At 40.9% G+C, this 26118-nt stretch overlaps 1 protein-coding gene across 1 annotated transcript in view; it reads right to left on the reverse strand.

Moving 5' to 3' along the window:
* The window catches only part of ADGRA1 (adhesion G protein-coupled receptor A1), a 495656-nt gene that overhangs the window by 393919 nt on the left and 75619 nt on the right, over positions 1-26118 (reverse strand). The window contains exon 2 of the mRNA XM_075072712.1: positions 22518-22589. Coding sequence (XP_074928813.1) covers positions 22518-22589 — 72 coding nt within the window. The remainder of the gene's footprint in view (positions 1-22517; positions 22590-26118) is intronic.

Below are 26118 nucleotides of genomic sequence, written 5' to 3' on the forward strand. Positions count from 1 at the left end.
AGATCTATGGATGTCTAAATGAGTGTAAGGGTGTCTAACTTATACCACTCTATGCATCACTTCTAAATGTGACTTGTAGTATCAAGTATCAAAGTGACTTGTAGTATCTTAGAGTATGAAAGTGGAAGATTAGTGTTTAGACTGTAAACTCTTCAGGGTAGAGATCAGGGTGACCAGATGAGAGGGAGAAAATATTGGGACACATGGGGGGGGAGGGGGGGGGTTGCCGGTAGGGGGGGAGGGGGAAAGGCGAGAGCTGCAGGCAGAGCAGTGAGAGAAAAAAAACCAAACCAGACAAACAAAAAGGCAAGTGCTGCCAGAGAAGCAGCGAGGTTGGGGGGAGGGGGGGAAGGGAGGCAAGTGCTGCAGGCAGAATGAAATCTCAGGACACGGGACAAACACCTAAATATTGGGACGGTCCCAATTTTATCAGGACGTCTGGTCACCTAGTACAGACCATCTCTTATTCTGTTTGCAGAGTGGCTAACACAGTAGGGCAGTGTCTCTGTTGGGGCCCCTAAGTGCGACCAGAATATAAATACTGTAAACACCACACAACCTGGAACCAGTAGAATACAGGTTACCTATTTTTATAGCACAATTATTTTACTGTTACTAATTGACATTCTTTCAGTTAGTTTGCTATTTGGATTACGGTAAATAAAAGTTCAGTCTGTAAATACTGTATCTCAGTATACCATTGCCTTATTTGCTTACAAGATGTGGAGGTACAATTTAAGGCAGCAACATAACATGCGATAAAAACATTTGCTTATATATGTAGTAGCCAGAATCCTTCCATTTCTTAACATACGCAGTAAAAGTGTGCAGAGACACAGATACAGTATTCTGGAATGGAGCCACCAAATTTCCTTCACATGGCAGAGAGTATGCAGCTGACTGGGTAGTGGCACCTGAACAGGCCCCAATAAAGCTAGATACTCATTATAGTTGGTCAAAACTTGGAAGTTCCATCTGATGGGAAATTTCAACATTTCCTTTCATCCCAGAATCAGAATGAAAAATCACATTTTCAAAAATTTCCACAAAATAAAGTTTTGGAAAATGATATTTTAGAAATGACAAAACCTTACAAAATTGCTCTGTTTTTATATTATTATATTAATAAAATAAAGTCAAAATAATAAAGTTGAAATGAAGAATTTTGATTATTCCAATGCTGATGCATTCCAGAAAAATAGTTTGATTTCATCCAATCAGTATTTTCCTATGAAAAACAGTTTTGTCAGAAAATGTCTCAATCGCAGCTCTACCCAAAACGCAGATGGGGATCTTAGCAGTCACAAAAGCCTTAAGTATCATGACTAGTACTACATATGTAGTAGTAGTTGGCAGCAACTGCCCTAGATTAGGCAGTTTTGCCATGCCAGAATTGGAGGAACATAATCCCAGCAGCACATTCAGAATGACAGAATATTCCCCCCACATAAATGGACAATGTGTATGAGGGAACACAGTGCTGGCAAGTGCTAGTATATATAGAAACATGTCAAGAAAAGCTGTGAGATTGGATTGGCAGCTAGAGATCTGGGTTGGGGCGGGGAAATACACTAGTGGAAGGAGAGAGAATAGTAATGGCTTCAAGGAGAACAAAGAAACAAGGACCATGGAGTAGAAAGACAAGTCTAAGAGCATAGAAGAGTGCATGTAGTAAACAGAACAAAAGCAACAGGGCCAAAGGTGAATGGACAGGGTGGGTAGAGATTAAGAGCATTTCTGATCGTTATCAATCCATAAACACCCACAGAAGCTATGATACAGAGCTTTCTGATTTTCTTTTCCAAAGTATCTATTATTGCTAGATTTAAAGAACTGCATTGTAATCTGGAAAGCAGTGTCTCCTCTTCTTTTAGACTTTTTCTGTTATTGAACATTACAGTATAGAAGTCCTACAGCAGTTAAAATATAGGGGATTTAGCAGTTCTCATCCACTAGAACATGAAGTGTATAACCTCTAACAGCTTATATAGTGACTTTGCACTGGAAAATAGCAAATGACTAGAGAGGGAAAAAATACATTAGCTTTCTGTCAGATTACATTACAAGTGCTATGACAATTCCTTTGTGCTTGTAAGACACATTACCTATGCTGATTAGAAAGAAAGTAATGTAATCTTCTCTTTAATTTCCAAGTCTTGCATTCCTGACAGAGAAACAATGGTTTCATAATTTCCAGTACAATACTGCTGAATTTCCTCCTCTAACGTCACACACTGGAGCATATTAGTTATGTAGCAGTTGAAAATATCTTCTGAGCCTCTGCTTTACTAAATCACCACAGAAGCAATACATTTTGTCAGTCACAGGGTGGGAAGGGGGAAGGAGGAAGGACAATGAAGATAAAGGCAATAGTGACTTAAGATCTTGCCCAATCTTGTGTCTGACTCTGCTGCTGCCTCCATTCCTCTTTCTTGGGCTTCTCAGAAACTTCAACCAGTTGTTTGCAAGTCAAGCACCAACCTTTTCATGGGGTCTGGTTTAATAAAATATCATAGTTCAAATGTGAACTTAAACTTAGACAGTCATTCCCTCAGTCCAGTTTCTTCTGCCTTACATTGGGCTCAACAATTCTTTCCCCAAAATCCAGTACCTGCACCCTAGAGTTTCCCCAAGTTTCTTCAGGCTTCTATTCAAATCCGTCACTGCAGATAGTTCCAGACAGGCCTTTCCATCTTGCTGGTCTAGAGAACTCTTTCCACAGTTTTCACTGGGTCCAAGCCAGACTCTCCTCTTCCTCACTGCTAGACCCTCCCTTTTATAGAAGTCCCACCTCCAGACCTATCAGGTGATCCTAGTCACCAGACCCAATAACCAACCCAAGCCCAAGTCCATCCCCTGAGGCCAGATAATGAGGCACAAGTGGGACTGAGCCTAAGGTCTTTAACTGGCCAGCACATCCTATGATATGACCCTTTGTGGTAAACGTCTGTCCCAAATCTGGACTTTAGCGTCCAAAATCTGGGTGCTTACTATGATTTCCCCCAAGCTCACTACCAGCTTGGCTCTGATCTCGCTGCCACCAGATAGGATTCTGGCTCCTATCAGCCCGGGTTCCCCAAATATTCCTTGGGGGGACCCCCCCTCTGGTCTCCCCAACTTCCCCTGGAAAGACCCCCAAGACTCAGAAGTATGAGTCTTACCGGTAAGGGAATTATCTCCCCTCCCTTCCCCCTCTCCTCTCAGCAGTTCCGCTCTGAGCAACTTAGGGAATTGATGCTCTCTTTACATCACATACCGAGAAAGTGTCCTCTTCCCCAAAGGACAGCCTCCAACAGCGAGTGTAGAACTATTTACTCTTCCTGTACTTTTCCCCCGTAGACTTGTTCCCGCCTTGGACAATAGAAGTAACACCAAGATCCTGGGCTCCCTCCCCAGCCTGTCGCACAGAGTTAGAACAGAGCTCCAGCAAGAAATTTCTCTCCCTTTTGCCTACACTAGAGAAGAAACTCCCAACAGTTTAAAAAGAAATTTATATAAAAAAAGAAAAACTTAATATACTAAACACTGCATTAGAAATCCTACAGGAGATGTGGCTATAAGAAATAAGGATAAACGTTGATTTAAAGATAGTCATTAAACCAGTTCCAGCAAAATCCACAAACGTATAAAACCAAGTACTAACTCGCCTATTACTTTGTTTCTTTGTACTCACACTTGATAGTACATTATTGAAAGAAGGTGGAGTTAGAAAGAAAAGCTTGTTACGTCACACAGAACGAGGAAAACAAAAGACCCCGAGTTTCCATTCCCTCGCCAGACTTTAAAAAAAATCCAGGTCTCTGATTGGTCCTCTGGTCAGGTGTTTGGTTCCCCCTTTGTTCACCCTTTACAGGTAAAAGAAAATTAACCCTTACCTATCTACTTATGACACCCTTGGAGTAAACAGATTTGTAATTTATTTACAATCCACTACAATTCATCTTTGTGTGTCACAATATCCAACCACTACACTGTATCATTAATAAACCTGAACAACAAGATTCAAGTTCTCAATCCAAACTAAAACATTACATCAAAAACTCCTAAAGGCAAGAGACAATGAGGAGGTAAACAGCAGGAAAGAAGCCTAGGAGGGCAAACAAATAGAAAGGCAAAAATGGAGCAAGAGAAGCAGCAAGCTGGAAAAAGGAGAAAGTTGTTCTTCCTCCCTTTCAATTTTTAATTCAGCATCAACTCTCATCTTTTTCCTAGCTCCAACCTCTATCCTTCCTTTCTATTGTCCTTTCAAAGCAGCATCCTTCCTTTATCAAGTGGGCATTCTAGTGAATTCTGAGTTAAACTTTTTCCTAGAAGGGGTTGAGGAGAGGAAATTATCCCTGCCCCCTAAACTCACCAGAAAGCAGTTTAAACATTTCAGAGACTCCCAACCTTGTGCGGATTTGAAAATCATCTTTTGAAAGCTGGAATGGCTACAACCCATAGTTTGTTAACCATTGTATTAATTATAGCAGACTCGCTTTAAACTATAGGTCTAATCACATTGCCATGGAGTTTGAAAGAGTATTACCAGGATTGGCTTTTTGGCACTGGGTTTGTTTTTTTTTATTATCAACTTCATTTATGTCATATTTCTGTTAAATGCACTATGCTCATTACTTTTCTTGATATTTTTAACATGATGTGCTGAAATAGTATCATTAATAAAGTCTAATGTTAAAGCTTTCCAATATTTTACTTCGACTTTAACCTCCACAATATACCACAATTATTTCCTGTATTTAACGAGTAATGACCCTGGTAGACCACGACATGACACATGATAATGCCAACTAAGTAGAAATGATGGGTGGATAAGCTTTTGAAGCTCAGAAGTCACTGTTCTGTAAGCAATGCCATTGTCCTGCCATTTTGTTATAATATTTCAAACTGCTGTATGGGAAATACAAAGAATAGATTTTTGTATTTACACTAACTCCTGCACTTTTTCTGGTTGGGGTAAGGGACTGGGAGAATGTTAGCTTCACAAATGCAAAGGCCAGCTCTGATCCCAAAAACTTGTTTTCTTATATAATGTGCATACTCTTGCTAAGTAGATTTGTGATTTTATATATTGTTCAAAAATAAAAACAAACATTATTTAGAGCCTTAACTCTTGATTTTAAATCACTAAGAATTATCTACACAAATTTGATGTCTACACAGGGCCATTTGCAAGTGAGATTATCTAGACACACACCCCCACCCATGATAATATATTAATTAAATAAAAAGGCTTTATATTTTATCCATCTTACACTAATTTTCACCATGAAATTTGACTAAAGCTACAGTGTATTGTCTTGGAAGAACAGAAGAAATAAACATTTGAAGTCAAAGCCTCATCAACATGGGTATCTGCAGAGCTACTAAGTGTCATGTATTTATGCAATCGTATCACATCTCTGAAGCCCAGCAGACATTTGACAGATTCAGCTGAACTCCAGGTATGCCTGCATGTGTTCTTCCTGGCCAGTAGGGGAAGCTGTGGCACCAAAGCAGTAAGACGCTCTGCCTGCCCGTCTCACTGTTCCCATGCTGGATCCAAGCAGGGAAGAAGTGGCTGGAAATGGTGCTAGCAGCAGACCCAGAATGTGAGAAACAGGGGCTCCAGTCCCAGCCAATCTTCAGGCACACCCAATTCAACCACCAGCTACCCCTCCCAGACACTCGAAACACTAAATGCAGCAGTGCCTGACACTCACACGCACTCAGCTATCCCAGCCACAGTTGCCAAGTTTTCTGTAACTACCTTTCTATCCCTGCCACTGTTTAGACAGGGTATATTGATCATAAACTGAAGATTATGGTTATATGCAAAATGTCCAGATATGCAAATTAGCTAGATAACTGGCATAAAGTGCTATACATGGAGTTGTATAAAGCACATCAGTTATGCATCAATTTATTTTCTCATCCATTCACTTACACCCAATAATGTTGCCTACCAATCAGGATGGGAGCATGTAGTTATAAGGAAGTGACCTATGCTAAATCAGATGAAGTTGGGAGAAAACAAAAAAAGAATCTGTGTAAGACAATCCATTATCACAATCATCATAATGTTGTGCTCTTGTAACTCCTTCCCTCTGAGCATCTAAACTCATACAAACACTGAAGTGTTTACTTTTGTCAGGTAGGTAACTCTTTTACAGATAGGGAAACTGAGGACACAGAGATATTAAGAGATTTGCTAAAAAACTACTCTAAAAGTCTGTGGCAAAGTTCAGAACAGAATTTAAAATCTCATATTTCCCCATCCTCGAACTCAAGCAGAAGACTATCCTTTTTCCAAAAAGTTACCTTGATAATTAAGTTACCTAATGATAATTGCTGTGTTTTAAACCCACATATAAGTGAGTGAAAGGGACAAAATCCAGCACATTTGCTACAGTAAGTCATGTAAATCTCTTTTCACAAAAGCGTTTTTATGATTGAAATACAATTGATAAATCTGCAGATATTAACACCTGTTAAACATAAGTCACAGAGGCTATAAAAATAGATTTTTCTTGTTGTAACATGTCTCAAGATTTTTGCTGCCTTTGTGAAATTTTACAGGATCACGTGGTAACAACTATTTATTTGTGAATAAACACTGAACTTCACAATCATTAATAGGCAGTGTGCAATTTATATACTGTATCAGACAAAAAAATGGTTCCTTAATGTAACAGTGGAAGGCTTTTACTGAATAATATTGCCACTTAATTTTATTATTGAAATATTTATCTGTGTTTTCCACAATTCACAAAAAGAGAGACACTAAAATGTTCCTAAAGTGTTAGAGAAGTGTTGTGTACTTTGGGCACAGTCAATTCATAAGCTGAAGGTATTATATTGAAATGCAGCAAGTTGCTAACAGAATTCTGGTGACCTTTCTGTGTTACAAGAGGTAACTTCTGTATCTCATTGAAACTTGACAACAGACTTGTATCAATCTGACCAATCGAAGTCTGATTATGTAATCAAAATTATGTGGCACTACAAATGCCTCTGCAATGTCTTAGTGGGGGAAAAAATTAAAGATTTTAAATTCTGTCATGCATTGCATTAATTTAACTATTCATTTAAAAGCTACAACCCTCGCTGATAGATAAAGGTTAGTATTTAAACACATTCATTTAAATATTTGTATTTAAATGAACCTCATTACATTGTTTTAGTAATAAGCTATAAAGCTTCTCATCTTTAAGTCACTGGTCCAGACAGGCTGCAACTCCCCTTGAGCCTCACATTCAAGATTTTGTGCTGATAATTCTTCAGAAACTACCCCAATCCAGGTCAGAAATTGCCTTCTTCTAGCTAGACTTAAGGGGCTCTTCTTTATCCTCACTCTTTATCTCTCTGCTGCCTTCTCTTCTGCTTTCTCTCTTCTCTGGCTTCCCTGATTATCTTCTAACCTCTACAGTGGATGCGCAAGAGGTGGCAGTCCTTTAAAATGGATGCATACGAGGTACTAAAGTTAATGTGGCACATGCAACCTTAACTTCAGCTTTTCAAGGTTTTCTAGTGTTTTAATGTCTGACCTTAATGTTTAACATCGATGGTGTGTGTTTATATATAAAAAAATATATTCAATACAAAGTGAATATCCAAAGAGGACTGAGCGACCAGGGTTGTTTACAGTCTCTTGTTCCACACCCAGAAGTGGCACAGGGATCTATACTAGGGCATACAAACTGTAGTCTCTAATGGGTAGATAGCTTTCTTCTCCAATGTTTAGACAGGAAGGTGAGGCAACCTATCCACTATCCAGGATTTCAGAATGGGTCAGGACACAAAGCCATTCCCTGACGTGTTTTATTTTCTGGCTAGCTCAGAGAGAGAACATAAAAATAGAGCGTCTTCCTCTGAGAAACTGATTCCAAATGGATATTCCTAACCCTTCTTACTACACGGAGCAGGCCCAACCAACCACGAACCAAAACAGCACAATGTGACTTTTAACCAAACACAAACTGTCCTGACAAAAAAATGTAAGGTGAAAATATGCTTCAAATTTCACCAGTGTTCTTAGGCACATTTCCAGAAAAAATTAGAAAAATTTTGATTGGTTATTAAAATTGATTTTATTTTGGGGATATTTTGCAACAACCTCCCCCGCCCCCCATTACCACAGTTAGCTAGAACTAGAGTTGCTGTAGTGAATAGCCACATCCATGTATTCTATTGTTAAACATCAGGGGATAGCCGTGTTAGTTTGTATCCACGAAAACAACAAGGAGTTTGGTGGTATCTTAAAGACTAACAGATTTATTTGGGCATAAGCTATCATGGGTAAAAAACCTCACTTCCTCAAATGTTGGATCTGAAGAAGTGAGGTGTTTTTTTTTTTTTACCCATGAAAGCTTATACCTAAATAAATCTGTTAGTCTTTAAGGTGCCACCAGACTCCTTCTTGTTTCAATTGTTAAACCTATCACAAATGTGGAAAGAAGTGGCAAGACGCATTTAGCTGTTTCATATTTCTCCTACTGTTCTCTCTCTTTGACTATCTCAATGGTTTTCCAAATTATTGCTGTCTAATTGTGGGCCAACATATCTGAATTAGACATTTTTGTAATAAAATTACAATCTACTTACATAGACTACTATCCTGATTCACGTGGATTACAGATTGAGTGTGAAATGTTAGACAGGCTGGCCATTAGTTACAGGAGCAACCAATATACAGAATTATAGGTGTAGCACAGGCAATTATTAGCTTGAACTAAAAAGCCTAATTGTTACACTTTTTGAATTGACCTCTTAACACACAGAAGAACAATAAAGTGACCTGACTCTTTCCACCTTAGAGATGCGCTGAACTACAGTCAAACCTTGCAATAACATGCCCCCCCATAACGCGAAATTGCATATAACGCGATCATAAATTGGCTCCCCTTTAAGGCCTAATGCCAGCGATCCCCAACGCCATAGCGTCTGCCGGGACATTGATGTGCCTCTGCCTAGTGCCCAGCAGAGGAGAGAAGCTGCAGCCCTGCGCCTGCCGGGGACAGAGAACTCCGAGGTTGCAGGCGCGGGGCTGTGACTTCTGTCCGGTCTGCCAAGGACAGAGCACCGGTGCCTGCAGCCCTGGAGAAGCCATGGTCCCACGCCTTCCAGGGACAGAGAGCACCGGCACCCGCAGCCCTGGAGTTCTCTTTCCCCGGCTGGCACAGGGCCGCGGCTTCTCTCCCTTGCTGGGCACTAGGCAGCGCACATTAATGCACTGTGTTGGGGACCACTGACTGGCTTGAAACCCCGCTATACCGCAACCCTGCATTTATTGCGATGGAATTTTTTGGACCCCAAACATCGTGTTATAGCGAGGTTTCACCGTACTATTATTATTTGCAGCTAATGTCAATCTATAACAAACCAGAGAACACAGAAGACTAGCTGGAAGACTGCAAGGAAAGCTAAACTGGAGTACTTTCAACAGTGACATGAATTACTGATTTACATCGGAGCTGGGTTAGCGTTTTTGGGGCAGGATTATGGAACAATTTTTTTCGGTCTCCTGCCTCAGCCTAAATAACATCTGTATGACATTATCATACCTCTACACATGGCTGTCTGGGAAAGGTTAATATGATTCTTTGAGATACCCCCAGCTTAACTGACTTGTTCTATGTGAAATGTGTATGTGTACACACATACAGTGAGGTCTTGAAGTCTCCTACCGCATAAGTACATCCCAGATGTTTGTTATTTTCACCTCTCATGATTGGTTTATATTAGCTATTAGTTTATGTTTCCAAGGCGATCTTCACATGAAAGAGCATGACATTTTATCTTTAAGTGTCAGACATCCAAGATTTCTAACTCCCCAAAGCAAAGGGGCCACAGCCACAAGCTCTGATTTAAACTTTTCAGGCATTTTGTCAAGCCTCAGAAGTTTTAGGTTTCAGCCAAAAGTTACCATTCCACTCCTATTTTTGGATGTCTAAAGAGAGGCGATAATAAAAATAGTATGTTCTAGAAGCATATGGAAATGTAAACCTTTAACAGCTTATTCTTTCAACTAGGCTGAGAAGATGCCAAGTGCAAAACAAGAATATGATTCTTCTATGGCCTAATTAGTTAATGTGCCTATCTTCCTGCCCCTTCTGGCCCATACAAATTTGAGAGAGTGTGCTACCATCTTGATTTTATAATATATTATGTAGTCACAGAAGTCAATTATGAAACTGTAAAGCTTTATGTAATACCTTTAATAGTAGCTAAGGAGTGCTGATGTATTTTAACTACAATGGGATTTCTCCATAGCTAGCACCCTAACTACAAAGATGCAGGTTTCAAAGGGGTAGCCATATTAGTCTGTATCAGCAAAAACAATGAGGAATCCTTGTGGCACCTTAGAGACTAACAAATTTGTTTTGGCACAAGCTTTCATGGGCTATAACCCACTTCATCAGATCCATGGAGTACTGCATTTTACACTCCATGCATCTGATGAAGTGGGTTATAGCCCACGAAAGCTTATGCCAAAATAAATTTATTAGTCTCTAAGGTGCCACAAGGACTCCTCATTGGTTTTTACAAAGATGCTGTAAGCAGAGGTGCCTGGTCAGATGTGCAGTGCAAGACACACTCCATGGAGCCAAGATTTTAGGGATACAGGGCCCCCACAGCCTCTATCCCCCTCCTCCTAGGAACACCATGCTCCGCTGTTCTCTCTGACATTTCCCAGAAAAAAAAAAGTGTTCCTTGCAGGTTTCAGGGACTTTCTGAAGTATGAGGAAACTCAAAGGCATCCACTGCCAACAACATTCAGTCACTGCATGTTGTTCTTAATTCGACGTTAAGCTCTGTCAAGCAAGGGCTATCTTGTGCTGCACCTGGCACAATGGAACCCAATCCTGACTGGGGCATTTGGACACTACGATAATAAAATAATTATTAATAATTTGGTGAAAGCGTTCTGTGCTGGCCTACTGCTCAACAAAAGCACAATAGCAGTAGTTCTGGTATTTGATGCTGTACTTAACTGAGAAACAGCTAAATCTGTAGCTTCAATTTATGGTTTAATTAATTATAGGAGTTTTATATTTTCAATTATTCAGATCTTATAAATTGTCATTTAATTAAATGAGAATTTCTGGACTGTTGAGATCTACTCCCCATAGGATTGCATGACTGTTCTGTGATTTCAGAAACCCATTCTACATCTGTATTGCAGCTGGGCCATGTGAGAGATCTGTGATAAGCCCTGTCCTGTGCAGTCCAACATTTCTCTCAAGGACACAAACATTAAGATGAAAAGGGAATTAGAGCTGGGAAACAATACAAACCCCCAAGCCTGATCACTCATGATCCAGAGGTTTCAAAATCCATATTGAAATCTATCAGTCTCTGTCCAAATGTCAAGCAGTTTCAAGCTGCAAACTCTGATGTGATGGTTTTGGCACACATTAGCTATAGTTTATATTTGTCAAAGTTGTACTATTTTTAAAAAGCATCCCCCCCACCCTCCTCAAAAAGAGGATTTCTAGTAAGTTTGCACTTAGATTCATACTTGTCCCTTGATTTTTAGTCCAAGCTGCTGGAGTAGTCAAGGATCGTAATTCAAACAAGGAAAAAACGCAAGTTTACAGAAAGATTTTACCCCTCGCAAAGCATTCAAGTGACAAAATCTGTTTGTTAATACCCCCAGATAGCACTACATAGCAGGCCCAGTGGCACAAAAGCAATGGATTATGATCCAGATGTCATAACAAATTTGTGATTAAATCTAGTGACAGACAGTAATTCTTAGTCTGGAGAGACAGTGAATTGCCATCTCTACAGAGCACCTTTGTGACTCATTGTTCACATATCTTACAGGAATATAGTCCATACAGTATCAGCACCTTCAATAATCAGCATCTTCCAAAATGTCCCAAATGTCAATATTTCATAAACACAATCATTTATGTTGTCCTGTTACAATATTTATAAAATATTTTAGCTTTGCATCTAATAGTTCTTAGTGAAGGAACTGTACCTTCCCAAAATTGCTTTTTCCTTAGCAGGGTTGGCTAGGTGCTGAATGTGTGTTACTTTCCTACATATCAGAGCAGTAACAGAACGTAAAGAAATGTGAATATTGAAAACTTTATAGCACTAATATTTACGAGGCAAACAACTTCATGAAAAGTATGCACAAACAAAATGTAATTACTAAGGGAATTCAAATACAACAAGTTACATAAATTTAAACAACACTGCTTTAAGAGTCCTTCTACATATTTAATAATTTAAAAGGTAGATTCAACCTTAATTTGACAACAGGCATTTCACTGAGAAATTATTTCAGCATCTACATTCATTTGAGAAAAGTTGCAATGAATGCAGAGGAGGAGGAAGCTTTTGGTTAAGTGATAGCAATTTCACAATGAGCTAGTGATTCTTTCTTGGGTGCTGTCATGGGGTGTATGGCCCCACACTGGTCCAGCAACCAAAGAGTTAACACAGGCACAGCCGGTCACTACTGATGGGCAGCCTCACAGGAGCTAGGAGGATAAAAGGACTGGGAAACTGAAGGGTGGAATTGTGGGGTGCTACCAGCGGAGTGAGCAGGCCGGAGAAAGGAGCTCCTGCCAGCAAGCTACTGAAAAGCTGCCCAGAGAGAACGGCCCAGAAGGGTATGAACTGTCCGACAGACTGGAGAGTCTGCAGAGACCAAGGGGAACGTAGGAAGGAGCTCAGGGCATGGTCAGAATCAAAGAACCCTGGTCCTGCTTATCTAGCCTGAGGGCCCTGAGCTGGAACCCTGTAGAGTGGGAGGGCCTGGATTCCCCTACCAACCCCTGATGGACTTAGGAGTGAAGAAAGGTTTTCAGACTCCTGGGCACCAGGAATAGACTGACAGCCCCACTAGGCCATGTGAGCCTGGGGGCTGTACCACACTTGGCCAGAAGGGGCACTGTTGCACTGACGCATTGCCTCACAGGTGCCAAGATGCTCAGAAAGTGCTGTGAGCTGAAAACATGGATGAAGTTTCCTAAGCTCAGTTTCTGTTGTGACAAGCATGGGACGACAAGACAGCAGAAACCTCAGTGCTCCAATTTCTCTCCCACTGCTTTTGCCTGGGGTTTCATTTTTGGAGCACATTGATTTTGGCAGACTGGAAGCTGATTAATGCAATGTCAGCACCTAATAAAGATTTAAACATAGGTGAGATTCCCATTGGTGAGAGACCTAGTATATGAGTCAGTTGGTCTTCTGGTTAGCTTCTTTCTCCACATACGTGACATAACATGAGCCCAGGGCGGACGGAATAAGCGTTGGCATCTCAAGAGGTTGTTTGGCTCCAAGGATGGATTAATTTGAGAGTGCTAGGGTAGGATTAATTTGGGAATAGCCATAATGTACAGATCACTCCATTGCACTTCAGAGCTCCCTTCTACATTAAACAGATTTCTATTCCATCCTGGCACTGGAGTCACCAAGGCTTACTGCCTTCACTGACTTCACTGTTCACTAATAGTTCAATTTGTCCTAGGATCTTTTGGCTGCTATAAAAGAACACTACGGGTATAGCCCAAGTGATTTCTTGTTCTATACAGATGGTGTCTTGTAACCCATAGAACTAGATTAGACTTTTATTTATCCTTAGTAGTAATGCAAGGAATTTGTATCCTGTAAGGCACTGGCTTAAGCAAATATGCATGAGTAAAGTAGGCCTATGATGCTTAGCATATATAAAATGGTTTGATAAAATTACCTTAGATTTTGGGGAACAGGGAATAGCTTGCTCAAGAGAGTGAATTGGTACAGAACGATACTAGGCAACTGCAGGCACAATGAACTGATACTGGGTTTGGATATTTTGGGATAAAATAATTGGCAGATGTTTAATCACAAACTTGCTTTAGCAATGATGATGAATGTGATAATAAGCTAAAAGGCATTAATATATTAACCTTTAGTTGATAAGGGCACACCAATATTATAAGGCTGAGGAAATTAGATTTAGACATGGGAGGCTGGGCATCTGAATTAATATTCATGATACTACCCAGGCCCTATAATAGGCCAAGACACTGTGTAGCAGGGGCCAGCTTTCCATCACTGACCCTACAGCTCTTCATTGTTATTTATCTACCATTGACCTTTGGGCATTGGGTGTCTGGACCAGGGACAGGGCTGTGTCTCTCACCTCCAGGTCTCCAAGGAAGGGTACGAGTATATAAGTTGATGTCATGCTCTGCATATCCTCATATTAGATATCCCTAATACTATAATACTGCTATTTGTTTATGTGGTTTGGAGTTTTCTTGTCTGTACTGATTGTTTAACTGAAAGTAGCTAAGGCTTTGCTTTGCCTTTAGTGTATCTTTGTCTTACGCCTCAGGATAACCCTATAAGTTATTGAACTTGTTAGTTTTAATTCTGTGGAGCTTGATTCTGGGATAAAAACCCTATAACCCACAGCTCAATAAATTAATATCAATTGGCAATCAATATAATTATTAACCATTAAAGGCATCAGGCTACAATCCACAACATTCCCAGCTGTTTTCCTCAACAGGAGAGCAAAATGTATACCATAGTGTACCGAGGGCAGAATTAGGATTATATAGGTAACCTTAATCCTGTCATGACATAAATTTCAAGTGTTTGAATTTGGACACTTAATATTGTTAACTTAAATTTTGGGGGGAAAGGGGGGAATTGATATAGAACTTCCTAGCATTTTAAAAATTGTTTAAAAGAAAAACAAATGAAAAAAATTCCATTATATGCAACTCTAATATCCCTCATCATCAGGGTTTTAATCTGGGACCTTTAAACCTGTAGCAAGACTTCTGCTGCTTGAGCTAAAAGAGTAGGTCAGGGTATGTCTACACAACCCACTGTATTGGCGTGCAGCGATCAAGCCAGTGGGGATTGCTTTATCATGTCTAGTCTAGACACAATAAATTGATCCCTGAGTGCTCTACTGTCAACTCTTGTACTCCAGCACTGCAAGAGGTGCAGGCAGAATAGACGGGGAAGCAGCAGCAGTCAACTCATTGTGGAGAAGACATCATGGTAAATCAATCTAAGTATGTCGACTTCAACGACATTATTAACGTAGCTGAAGTTGCACAACTTAGATTGATCCCGCCCCCTAGTGTAGACCAGGTCTTAGGTAGCAGCAGCAGACTAGCCAGTAAATATCTGAACTTAGTAGGGGCTCCTTCTGAGCATCTGAAGTCTGTCAAAATTCTCCTCAGGAGGCACATTTGTAAAATCCCTCTGCATAAATCATCAGTAAGGCTAGAAATGTAGGATATTTACCACTTCCCCAAAGACACCTAATGACTTGAGCTACAGGAATAACTATGAGTTAACAGCAGTAGTAGGCTGTTAACTACTGTGGACTAGCCATTAGACGATAAACACTACACAGTGCATAACATATGCAAGAGTAGCAGATTTACAGATAGCATACCCAAGCAGCAGATTCTCTCTGTAGTGTATCATGGCTAAGACTTGAGTTTGGCATATTACAAATCTGGGGTTAAGGCCAAAGTCTGCCAGAGTGAATCTGTGCAATCTTTTAGTTACTCCTGTAAAATGGAGAAGGATTAAGGCAGCATGCTCGGGGATGGGGAGAAGAGTACGAAGATACTTGCGTGCCCCATACGGTAGAGATAAGGTCTTGCTCAATAATAAGGTGATCAATGGCACAAAATTAATAACCACTTTGTAGAAGAGGTGAGATCAGAACTCACAATCTTTTGTCTTCTGTGCTAGTACCTACTCCCATAGGCCTAATAGTATTTTGCTAGAGGAAAGTGGCAGGAGTAAGATCCGTTATGCCTGTGTCTCATACAGAAATTCAATTCGGTGTGACTACTTCAGAACAATTCAGAAATCTCAGTGCGGCCTAGGATCATGCATGACCTCTCAATGGCCCTTCCAGTCCCACGACCCTATGATAGTACAGTTGGAATGTTCAGAAAATTAAGCAGCAGAAAATGTCTGGACATATGCAAACAGCAATTTTCCACAGCTTATAATTTAGCCAACTCTAGGCAGAGTTAAATGTCTCTGACCTCAGGAATCACTATTCCCCCTGCCAAACTTAAAGTCACTGCTCCAAATAACAGAAATGCTTTAGCAGTTTGAAAAATTGTTTTGACTTCTTTAACATAAAGAGGCCCATTCCTGACTTAACTGGGGCGGGAGTGTGCATGTCGGAATTGCCCTGTACTGGGTCCTTGTTGGAGTGCGTGGGGGGATGCTCTCTGGCACCAGTGTCAGTGGAGCAGAGATCTGCTCCCTCCCTTCAAGCTACTCACTCAATTCAGTGGAGCGAGGGAAATGATGGACTCCCAGAGCAGCCATTCTTGCTATTGAAAGCCATGCTGCCCTTTAAGCAGTGTAGCTGTCAGAGCTGGGTTTCTCTATGATACATTGTTAATCAGGAAATTTAGAAGATCAGATGCCAGGAATCACACTTCGGCTATGCATAATAATAGTTTAATTGCCCTTTACTTTTTCATTAATAGGGGATTTTTTTTCAAATAATAGTTTACTAATGGAAAATTAACAGATATATTTTACTTTTGGTATATAGATTAATGGCTTTCTATTGCAACTGCTTCATTATCTTGGAAATGTTTCATCAATTTTAGACATTCTTTTAGCACACAGACATTTCTGTTCCACTTCAAAAAAATTTGAAAAGAAAAAAAAGTCAGTATATATGCAATTACTGCTCCACTGTTGTGATTCAAGCTAATATTTTTTAAATTTTAAAAATCAGTTAGGTGCTCAGATGCCATGGTAATGAGCAGAGCATAGTAACTTATTTTAGAGCAATTTGGAGACAGAACTAAAATACATGATGAATGTCAAAGAATGTCTCAGTATATTTTAAGCATCTATACTAATATTTTTCATTCATGGACTATTTTAGTGGAAAAAGAGATTGTCAGCACATGTGAAAGTAAGGCATCTCAACTAGTGCTAGGAACTCGTCACAAAATCATAGAAATTAAAAACTAGAAGGGATCACTCATTTGACTTCTTGTAGATCAAAGGCCTCCAATACAACCTACCACCTGCACACTAAACCTAACAGCCAAAATTTGACCAAAGTATTACAGCCCACAGAAGATTAGGTTATCATGTGGGGCACAAAATAAGAGGGACTGAGGTGCACCAGTACTTTACTCCTTCTCATAAAACATGGACATTATTATCCATCTATCACTGAAATGCAACTCTGAGGATGAATACAAGCAGCCACTTTTTGACAGTAACTCCTCATTGCAGTTATTTTTAGGAGGGGCTGTGAAAGATAACTTCAGCTGAAAGTACACTGGATATTTTTAGATAGGCATTTATTCTTACCCAATTTAGATACCTTGGCAAAATTAGTTGCCCATGGATATTGAAAAAAACAACAACAACGCTGTAGACTAGTTTCTAACTCTGTAATGATGTATCTAAATATGAACAGAAAACAAACAGTTGTATTTCACTATACAAAGTGAGATTATTTATCTGTTCTGTAAGCTGAGTACTTCCAGATGGGCTGGTCCCTATTTGTATTCCATTGTGGAGTATGCATATGCACCATGCACCTGAGATTGGAAATTTGTTCAGCAGTGGCCACTGTTCTACTCCTGTCCCTTTTGCCTCCTCATGCTCCAAACCAAGGGCATAAGGGGTGGTGCAGACTGACCATCGCTCCAGTTCATTCTTTATGGCTAATAAAGTCATGAGCTGAAGTACAGGGAACAGAGGGCAGGTAGTGGAAAACAGACAGGGACCACAAGTCTTAAAAAATAGTGGGCAAGAGGCCAGTGGTTTTCATGAGTGGCACTAGGACAAGATTAAGATCCCACATTGAAGCTGGCTTGCTTACAGGAGGAAAGATCCAAAGTAAGCTTCAAGGAAGTTGATCGTTATTGGATGGGCAAAACTGGAGTAGTCAGTGGGGGGATGGCAGGTGCAGATAGCTGCCAAATTAACATGTACTGAGTTGAAAGTGTATCCTGAAGTCTTTAGGGATGGGAGATAGATCAGGATAGCAGAGATGTCTGATTCTTCTGGATAAGTGTAGTGGTTATGAGCCCTGATGGAAAATCTTTTCCACTGGGCTGCACAACAATTGTTTAGTCGACTCCCTTCTATTATTGTTGAGAATAGACTGGACATCTCCTGAGTGCACAGTCTCCAGCTTGATGCCCATCCAAATACCAAGCTGTCAGATGTAGTGAGTCTGGATTGGAATGCTTGATACTGCCTTTGTGCTGCATCAACAGGTTCTGGAAAACGACATGTAGATGAGCTGACAACTGAAAGAGGCTGAGAAACCAGAATTGTCTGAGCCAAATGGGAGTGATCAGTATGACCCATGTTTTGGCCTGCCAGATTTTCCTCAAGACTCGAGGTAATAAGGAGATGGGGCGGGGGAGGGAAGGCATACATTATTTGCCCTGACCAGGGACCAGAAGCACATCTCCGATGAAGTTCTGACCCAAAGTCCCTCAGAGCAATAAGTCACACACTTTTTGTCCTTGTAGGATGCTAACAGGTTGCAGGACGAGGAGCCCCAAAGATGAAATATGATCTACTGAGTCATGAAGCAGTCACTCGTGGTCCTGTGAGAAGCACCTGCCGAGGAGGTCTGCCTGGGTGTTGGTTGGTCTCAGTATGTGCACTGCTGACAGAATTATCTGATGTCAAATACACCAGTTCCAGAGTTCTACAGCTTTTGTATTGGGAGAGGGGGTGAATTTCACTCCTCCCTGTTAGTTTACATAGAATAGCACGGTGATGTTGGCCCACATCACTAGAATGTGGTGAGACCTCATGATGGGGAGAAACTGTTTGGAAGCCTCTCAGACCACTCTGAGTTCAAGCTGGTTTATGGGCATTGTGGCTTCTTTCACTGACTAAATACCTTGTGCTGAACGTTCACCCAGCTGGGCATCCTAGCCAAAAACAAAGGTATACCCGATGAGAGAATTCTGTGGTAAAGTCAGAATGAACAGAACTCGGTTGGTCCTTGTTCTCCCACTAATTTAGTGAGGTTCTCACTTCTTGACAGAGGGAGATTAATTTGTTTATGCTGTCTGAGCAAAGCCAGCCTGAAGACAGTCTCCCAAATGAGGTTACGTAAGTATAAGTTACTGTTACCCAGGAGGGTGAGACAGGAGTACATTTGCAGCTGTGGGCTCTCTCAGTTGCATGGGAAGATGTTTGACACCTGGAGCTTGTCCTGTGGGCGGAATGCCTTGGCTGCAATCAAGTTCAGGGTTGCTCCTATAAAAATCTATAAACTGGGTTGGCATGAAAGAACTTTTCAATAATTTTACACAATCCTAGAGACTCCAGGATATTGTCCTTGGCTGCTGACAGCACCTCATGGTAGGACTTCCCCGTCAGTAACCAGTCCCCTAGGTAGAAGACGACTAATGACCATTGACAAGAGAAGTGAGCTGCTGCAACTGAGATAACTTGGATAATCCCTTGGAACCGTTGCCAGGCTAAACAGAAGCACCTTGTATTGGAAATGATCATTCCCCAAAGTGAATCACAGGAACCATCTGTGAGACGAGTGGATGTCCATGAGAAAATGGGCATCCTTCATATCTACAGCTGTAAACCCATCCGCTCTGTACAATGACTGGATGATAGATGCCAAAGGAAGCATTCTGAATTTCAGCTTGCAAATAAAAAACAAAAACAAAAAAAACACACATTGTCTTAGATCTGCAGCCCCCTTTCTTCTTTGTTCTGAGGAAGAAATTATAGTAGAACCTTTTCCCTTGGTGTTATAGAGTTATTGGTTCTATGGCTCTTTGAATGAGGAGGGAGACTAAATAAATAAATAAAATAAAATAATAGAGAGATCCTATCTCCTAGAACTGGAAGGGACCTTGAAAGGTCATCAAGTCCAGTCCCCTGCATTCACTAGCAGGACCAAGTCCTGATTTTGCCCCAGATTCCTAAGTGGCCCCCTCAAGGATTGAGCTCAGAACCCTGAGTTTAACAGGCCAATGCTTAAACCACTGAGCTATCCCTCCCTCCCTACTACTTGGAGAAGTCTCCTCTTATGAGAGGAATCCCTGAACAGGGACAGGGAAGCAAGTTTTGGAGGAGGAAGAGAGAGGAAGTTGGTGTACCCTGATAATATTATATCAAGTCTCCATCTGTCTGTTGTGATGTCCTGCCCACTATGGAAAAAAGTGAAGAAACTGAAGGAGAAGACTTGGGTAGCATGGATGGCATCTGTTGATCATGGCTCCCAAAAGGTCTCATCAAAAGTATTTCTTGACCTGGGTTTGAGGCTGGAAAGGTGTTGCTGGAAGAGCCACTTGTTAACTATGGTGTATCACAGGGATCAGCAACCTTTGGCATGTGGCCTGCCAGGATAAGCAACCTGGCAGGTCAGGCCAGTTTGCTTACCTGCCGCGTCTGCGGGTTCGGCCAATTGCGGCTCTCACTGGCCTCGGTTCGCCACTCCAAGCCAATGGGGGCGGCAGGAAGTGGTGGCCAGCACATCCCTCAGCCTGAACTGCTTCCCACCGCCCCCATTGGATTGGAGTGGTGAACCATGGCCAGTGGAAGCCGCGGTCGGCTGAACCTGCAGACGCAGCAGGTAAACAAACTGGCCCGGTGCCAAAGGTTGCCAATCCCTGGTGTATCATCTGCCTTTTCCATGGAGGCTTATGAGGGCTGGGGCACTGTATGAGGTCTATAGGATATGGTTTTGTGGTACTCTCTCTTCAGGCCAATTCCAAAGAGGGATGCTCTTGAGTCTTTTAATGAGTGCAAAGACTTCATCTGGCTTGTTGCTAAAGAGATTATTCCATTCAAAAGGGCAGGTCCTCCCTGGATTGTACTTCATGAGGAAATCCCGAAGAGCGAAGCCATAATGTCCCGTGCATAGCTATTGCTAAAGCCATGGCATCAGCTGCATCTGCAGAAGACTTCCAGGATGATCCAACTATTAGCTTTCCTTCCATATCCTATACTAAGCTTGGTGGCAAGCTTCTTGGTGTATGTGGGGGCCGGGGGAGGAGGGGTCTGATCAGTCTGGGTCAGACTGTGGCCTCAGAGCATATTCCATAAAGTGTTTCTTGAGTCTGTCTTCCTGTGCCTGTTTAGTTCATCTGGGAAAGGACTGGTAGGTGTTGCAGCTGGAGACAATGTGGGCTTCTCTAGATACAAACACCAGAGTTATGGACTGACCAGTTAACCGGACACCATGTGAAACTGGAAGTAATCAGTTAAGCAGCAGCAGAGACAACCACACACAAGCAAAATACTGTACTGTGCCTGTATTGCCTCTTAAAAGGTAGGCACATCTGGGTTGCCTGTCCCCAGCCCCATTCACGGGGAAGCCACAGTGTGCACCACTTTCACCCCTCACCACCCCACACTGGGAGGGAGAGGCGTTGTTCTCTCTCTCACACACACACTCACATACACACACACACACACACACACACGCCAGGACGGGGACAAGCTGGCAAACTCATTCTGATCCAGGGAAAGAACCTACCTGCAAGGATGTTGCCGGCACTGAGGAGGAAGCTCAGATGTTGCTGAAGCCTGCCCTGGAGCGTCAGCAGCTGGATCTGGAGCCCGAACTGTACTTTGTTCAGAGTTATAAACATTTCAGTATTACTGAGAACCTTCATTCCCAAGGAGTCCGTAACTCTGAGGTTCTACTGTAACTAACACTAATACTAAACTAAACTAATGGAAACTATTTAAGTGATTTAAAATGATATATTTACTCATCCAAAAAGGAGAAGCTTTGGAAACACTGGAGAAGTTCCATCTCAGATCATGCAGCAGTAGGACGGAACTGGAGCAGCAGCTGGTCTAAACTGCCCCTTATGTCCTCAGCTTGGAGAGCAAAAGGGGCAAATGGCAAAGATGCAGACCAACAGACACTGCTAAAAAATTCTGATTGCAGGCTCATGGTGCACATGCATTCCCCACAATGGAATACACATAGGGACCAGCACTCAAAGAACTATTTTATTGCTGATTTATTCATGGAAGGTTCTTAGATTCTTTTTCTAAACTCATTTGGGTACACCTGAATAAATGAAACAGAGTAAGCAATGCATCTTTCTTTTTAAAAATCTGTGAGTTACAAATACTCTGTAATGGAGCTTTACCAAATTTCATGACCCACTCAAGAAATAAATGCTGTCCAATTTCTTTGCACAGGAAATTATTCAAAACAGAAAGAAGTGTTGGGATCTATAAAGTTAAATAAGCCGGTTTATATATCAGGTACATTACCATTACATATGCCAGTCTCCACTTCGATTGGCTGTGCAGTGCAATGCAAGCCTTTCCCTTCATGTTTATTTTAGTTCCAAATTGATGGTAGTGCTTTCCTGCATTTTTCCTCTCCATCCAAGTTCACTCATTTCTCTTGTTTATTAACTTGATGATTGCCTAGAAACCCTATTCTAATATATATCTAAGAACTTCTGAATTTTTTTTACCTGTTGTTTATTTTACATTTCAAATATGAGAAACATTTTGAATGGAAAATGAACAGAGGCTGAACAGTTACTCACAGTCTCTTCAGTGATCTCAGTCCAAAGAAAGAACCATTCTTTAACCACAAGATCTTGTTGTTACTCAGAATTCTGCAAAAAGTCATAAAAAGAATCTGGTTAACAGATCATGATAATTTCACTGATTAAGAACATGTAATTACAGTAAATGATATCGCTGTAAAATACTAATCACAAAATTCTCTGCTTCATTTGCATTTTCCTTTATAGCAGTAAATATAATAATCATTTTCACAAGTAGAAAGTTACATCTTCAACATTCTCCTGTTTAACAAGCAAGTAAGTCAACAAGTGCAGCGTGGTTCCATGTGAAAACTGTGAAATTAATAGATATCTGCACAGCACATTTAAAGAACAGCTGGTGAATGTAATTTTTTATGCTTGCATAAGTCAACAAGCTGGGTGTGTGGATGAGGGTGAGGGGAAGGTAAGGGTATATCAAGAAACCTCTTTCTCCAGGCAACAGGACAATGGTGGAATTACTTGGGAACTGCTAAAACAGTGATGAACCCTTCCCCCATCTCCCCATTTTCGGATCCATACATCCAACAGCCAGGGCCAGCGCAAACCATTAGGCGATCTAGGCAGTCGCCTAGGGCGCTAACATTTGGGGGGCAGCGACTGCAGCAGCCGGACCTTCTGCCACCTCTGTTGGGGCCAGCATTTCGGAGGTGGGACCTTCCACCGCCTCTGTTGGGGGCACCATTTCAGGGACGGGACCTTCTGCCGCCTAGGGTGGCAAAAAAGCTGGCGGCGCTCCTGCCAACATTAATAACCTGCTCCCTACTGCACTGAACTGGAGCTAAAGGTAAGTACCTCCCCAGACAGATCTCGGTTTTGCAGGAGCTTCAACTCTACTTTTCTGAAGTAGCAGAACAAAAACCTTTCCACATTCATCACAGGGGAAAAAAAAGATGCTACATGAAAGAAAAAAAGTAAATGTTATTTTAAACCTATCAGATGCTAATTTACTTAGTAGTAATTTATCTCCTAGTATTTCCTACTATAATTAAAATATAATCAACACTTATTTTGAGAGTGCAGAACAGACTGCTGCTGGAGATGTGGGTGTCTCAGAGCCATATTGGCTCACATACGTTGGGATTGTCCCAGGATACAATCTTTTTGTCTAGAAGCAAGCAGGATGATTAATATAATGGATACCTCCTTAAAAAATTACATCAAGAACTGTGTTTTGGAATCTAGCCCATCACCTTGAAAATACTACAACTTATGGAAAGTTTGGTTCTCTATAGCAGTGCTTGTAGCCAAACAATTCATATTGCTTAGACTACAGAGCAGACTGCTTACAGGGGTAGGAGCTTGGCACAGTGACTTGGCTGAGCTGGCAGCTAAAGAGTGGGTAAAATTTCAGAGAAAAGGGACAGCAGACAAATTTGAAAAGATCTGGTCTGACTTTTTAGAAATTTTTGATTGATGCCTAGTGGATGGACGATAAGATGTCAAGTATCAGAGGGGTAGTCATGTTAGTCTGGATCTGTAAAAGCAGCAAAGAATCCTGTGGCACCTTATAGACTAACAGACATTTTGGAGCATGAGCTTTCATGGGTGAATACCCACTTCGTCAGATGCATGTCAAGATGTTGCTCTCCTTTCCTCTTCCTACCCCTCCCCTTTCTTCCTTTCCTTTCCCTCCCTTTCCCTTCCCCCCACCTTTCACCCTATCCCTGATTTTTTCAAGGGGGTTAATCAATAAAATATTAATATAAAACATTTTGATGTTGTGCACCAGCATATTTTGCATAGACATTATCTCTTAACCTGCCAAGGCCCAAACGTGGAACACAGTGTGCGACAAAGTCCCAAAATGAGGGACACAAAAATAATTATCCAGGAAGGAAAACTTAATATGCTGTGGAATTCAATCCTGTCACATAAATAACTCTTGATGAGTTCCATGATTTTTTTTAGACTAATGTAAATAATTTTCAACAATAAAATTGAGGGTATACCCAATTTGTGTATAACTTTAGGACTATATTGAGTGACAGCCCTTAAAATAAGGAACATATCAGAAGTATGTGTCAGTGCAATGCATCTCATTTAAATAGATTCCATAAACAAGAAGTTAGTTTAAAAGGAATTAAGGCTGGTTAAGGGTGACACTTGCTGCCGCCCTCTACCTCCCCAACTCAAATCCTTAAAAGCAAGGAAATCCTTAGGTATGCAGCAACCCTTATCTGTATCCTTACATCCTGAGAGAACATTTCTACTGACAGTGACTCCCCATCTTCACAAGATCTCCACCAGATAAGGAAACTTACTGTACATAACACATCAACTCTCTTCCACAGTATAACACAAAATCTTAAACATAACCTAAGCAATATTACAGATTAAGCATGTGCTCTGTTATGGAATTGTTAAATAAAGTTCAAAGTCAAAACAGGGCTAGTGTTTTTCTGATTTTGTTTTATAATCTCCTGAACATCTAAGGCAGCCATATTTGATGCATATTGGTTGAATAGTTTTAAAATTGAGCATTTAAACTGAATATTTGACACACATGCTGTAGAATTTTGCTGCTCTTTTAGGTTTTAGAGGTTTTTTGGTGTTTTTTTAATTCTTTCCTTCCTTTTTATGAATCTAAACCAGGGGTAGGCAACCTATGACACGGGTAACGAAGGCAGCACACAAGCTGATTTTCAGTGGCACTCACACTGCCCGGGTCCTGGCCACTGGTCCAGGCGGCTCTGTATTTTAATTTAATTGTAAATGAAGCTTCTTAAATATTTTATAAACCTTATTTAATTTACATACAATAGTTTAATTATATATTATAGACATAGAAAGAGACCTTCTAAAAACGTTAAAAATGTATTACCGGCACGCAAAACTTTAATCAGAGTGAATAAATGAAGACTCGGTACACCACTTCTGAAAGGTTGCCAACCCCTGATCTAAACTTTTAAGACCAGGCGAGTTTGAATCAGCTCATGGAAAATGAAGTCCCTAAGGTAAGACTGGCTTGGCTTTGGAGGCTCAAAACATGAAATTCATGTTATTCATATTATACATTGTGTCATTTGGCTATATATTGTGTTATGAAGAGATCATATTTTGAGGTATATTGTTATGGCAGGGAGTACAAATATTACACTTGGACTGTTCAGTATGAGCCAGATTTACAAAGATCTGTGTACCTTAGAACTCCCATCTCACTTCAGTATGACACATGCATTCCTGTCTTCAGATATTTGCCCTTATTTGTATATATCATTTGGATTTTCCAGTTTTCTAATAATTATATTCTGGATATATAGAGACAAAATTTAACTCTGCTGACAAACTCCATTTGTAAATATAATGTGTGTTTCACCACCTGAATTTGCTTCTGTTTGGCCCTAATAGCATAGATACAATACAATATTAAATTATCTGTATAAAGCAATTTCCTTGGACTGGGAAAACAGTGAAGAAAAATATCTTCATGATGCTAATAAAACATGGTGTCAAGTATCAGAGGGGTAGCCGTGTTAGTCTGGATCTGTAAAAGCAGCAGAGAATCCTGTGGCACCTTATAGACTAACAGACATTTTGGAGCGTGAGCTTTCGTGGGTGAATACCCACTTCGTCAGAC

This window comes from Chelonoidis abingdonii, chromosome 15, assembly GCF_003597395.2.
Source record: "Chelonoidis abingdonii isolate Lonesome George chromosome 15, CheloAbing_2.0, whole genome shotgun sequence".
Lineage (NCBI taxonomy): Eukaryota > Metazoa > Chordata > Testudines > Testudinidae > Chelonoidis > Chelonoidis abingdonii.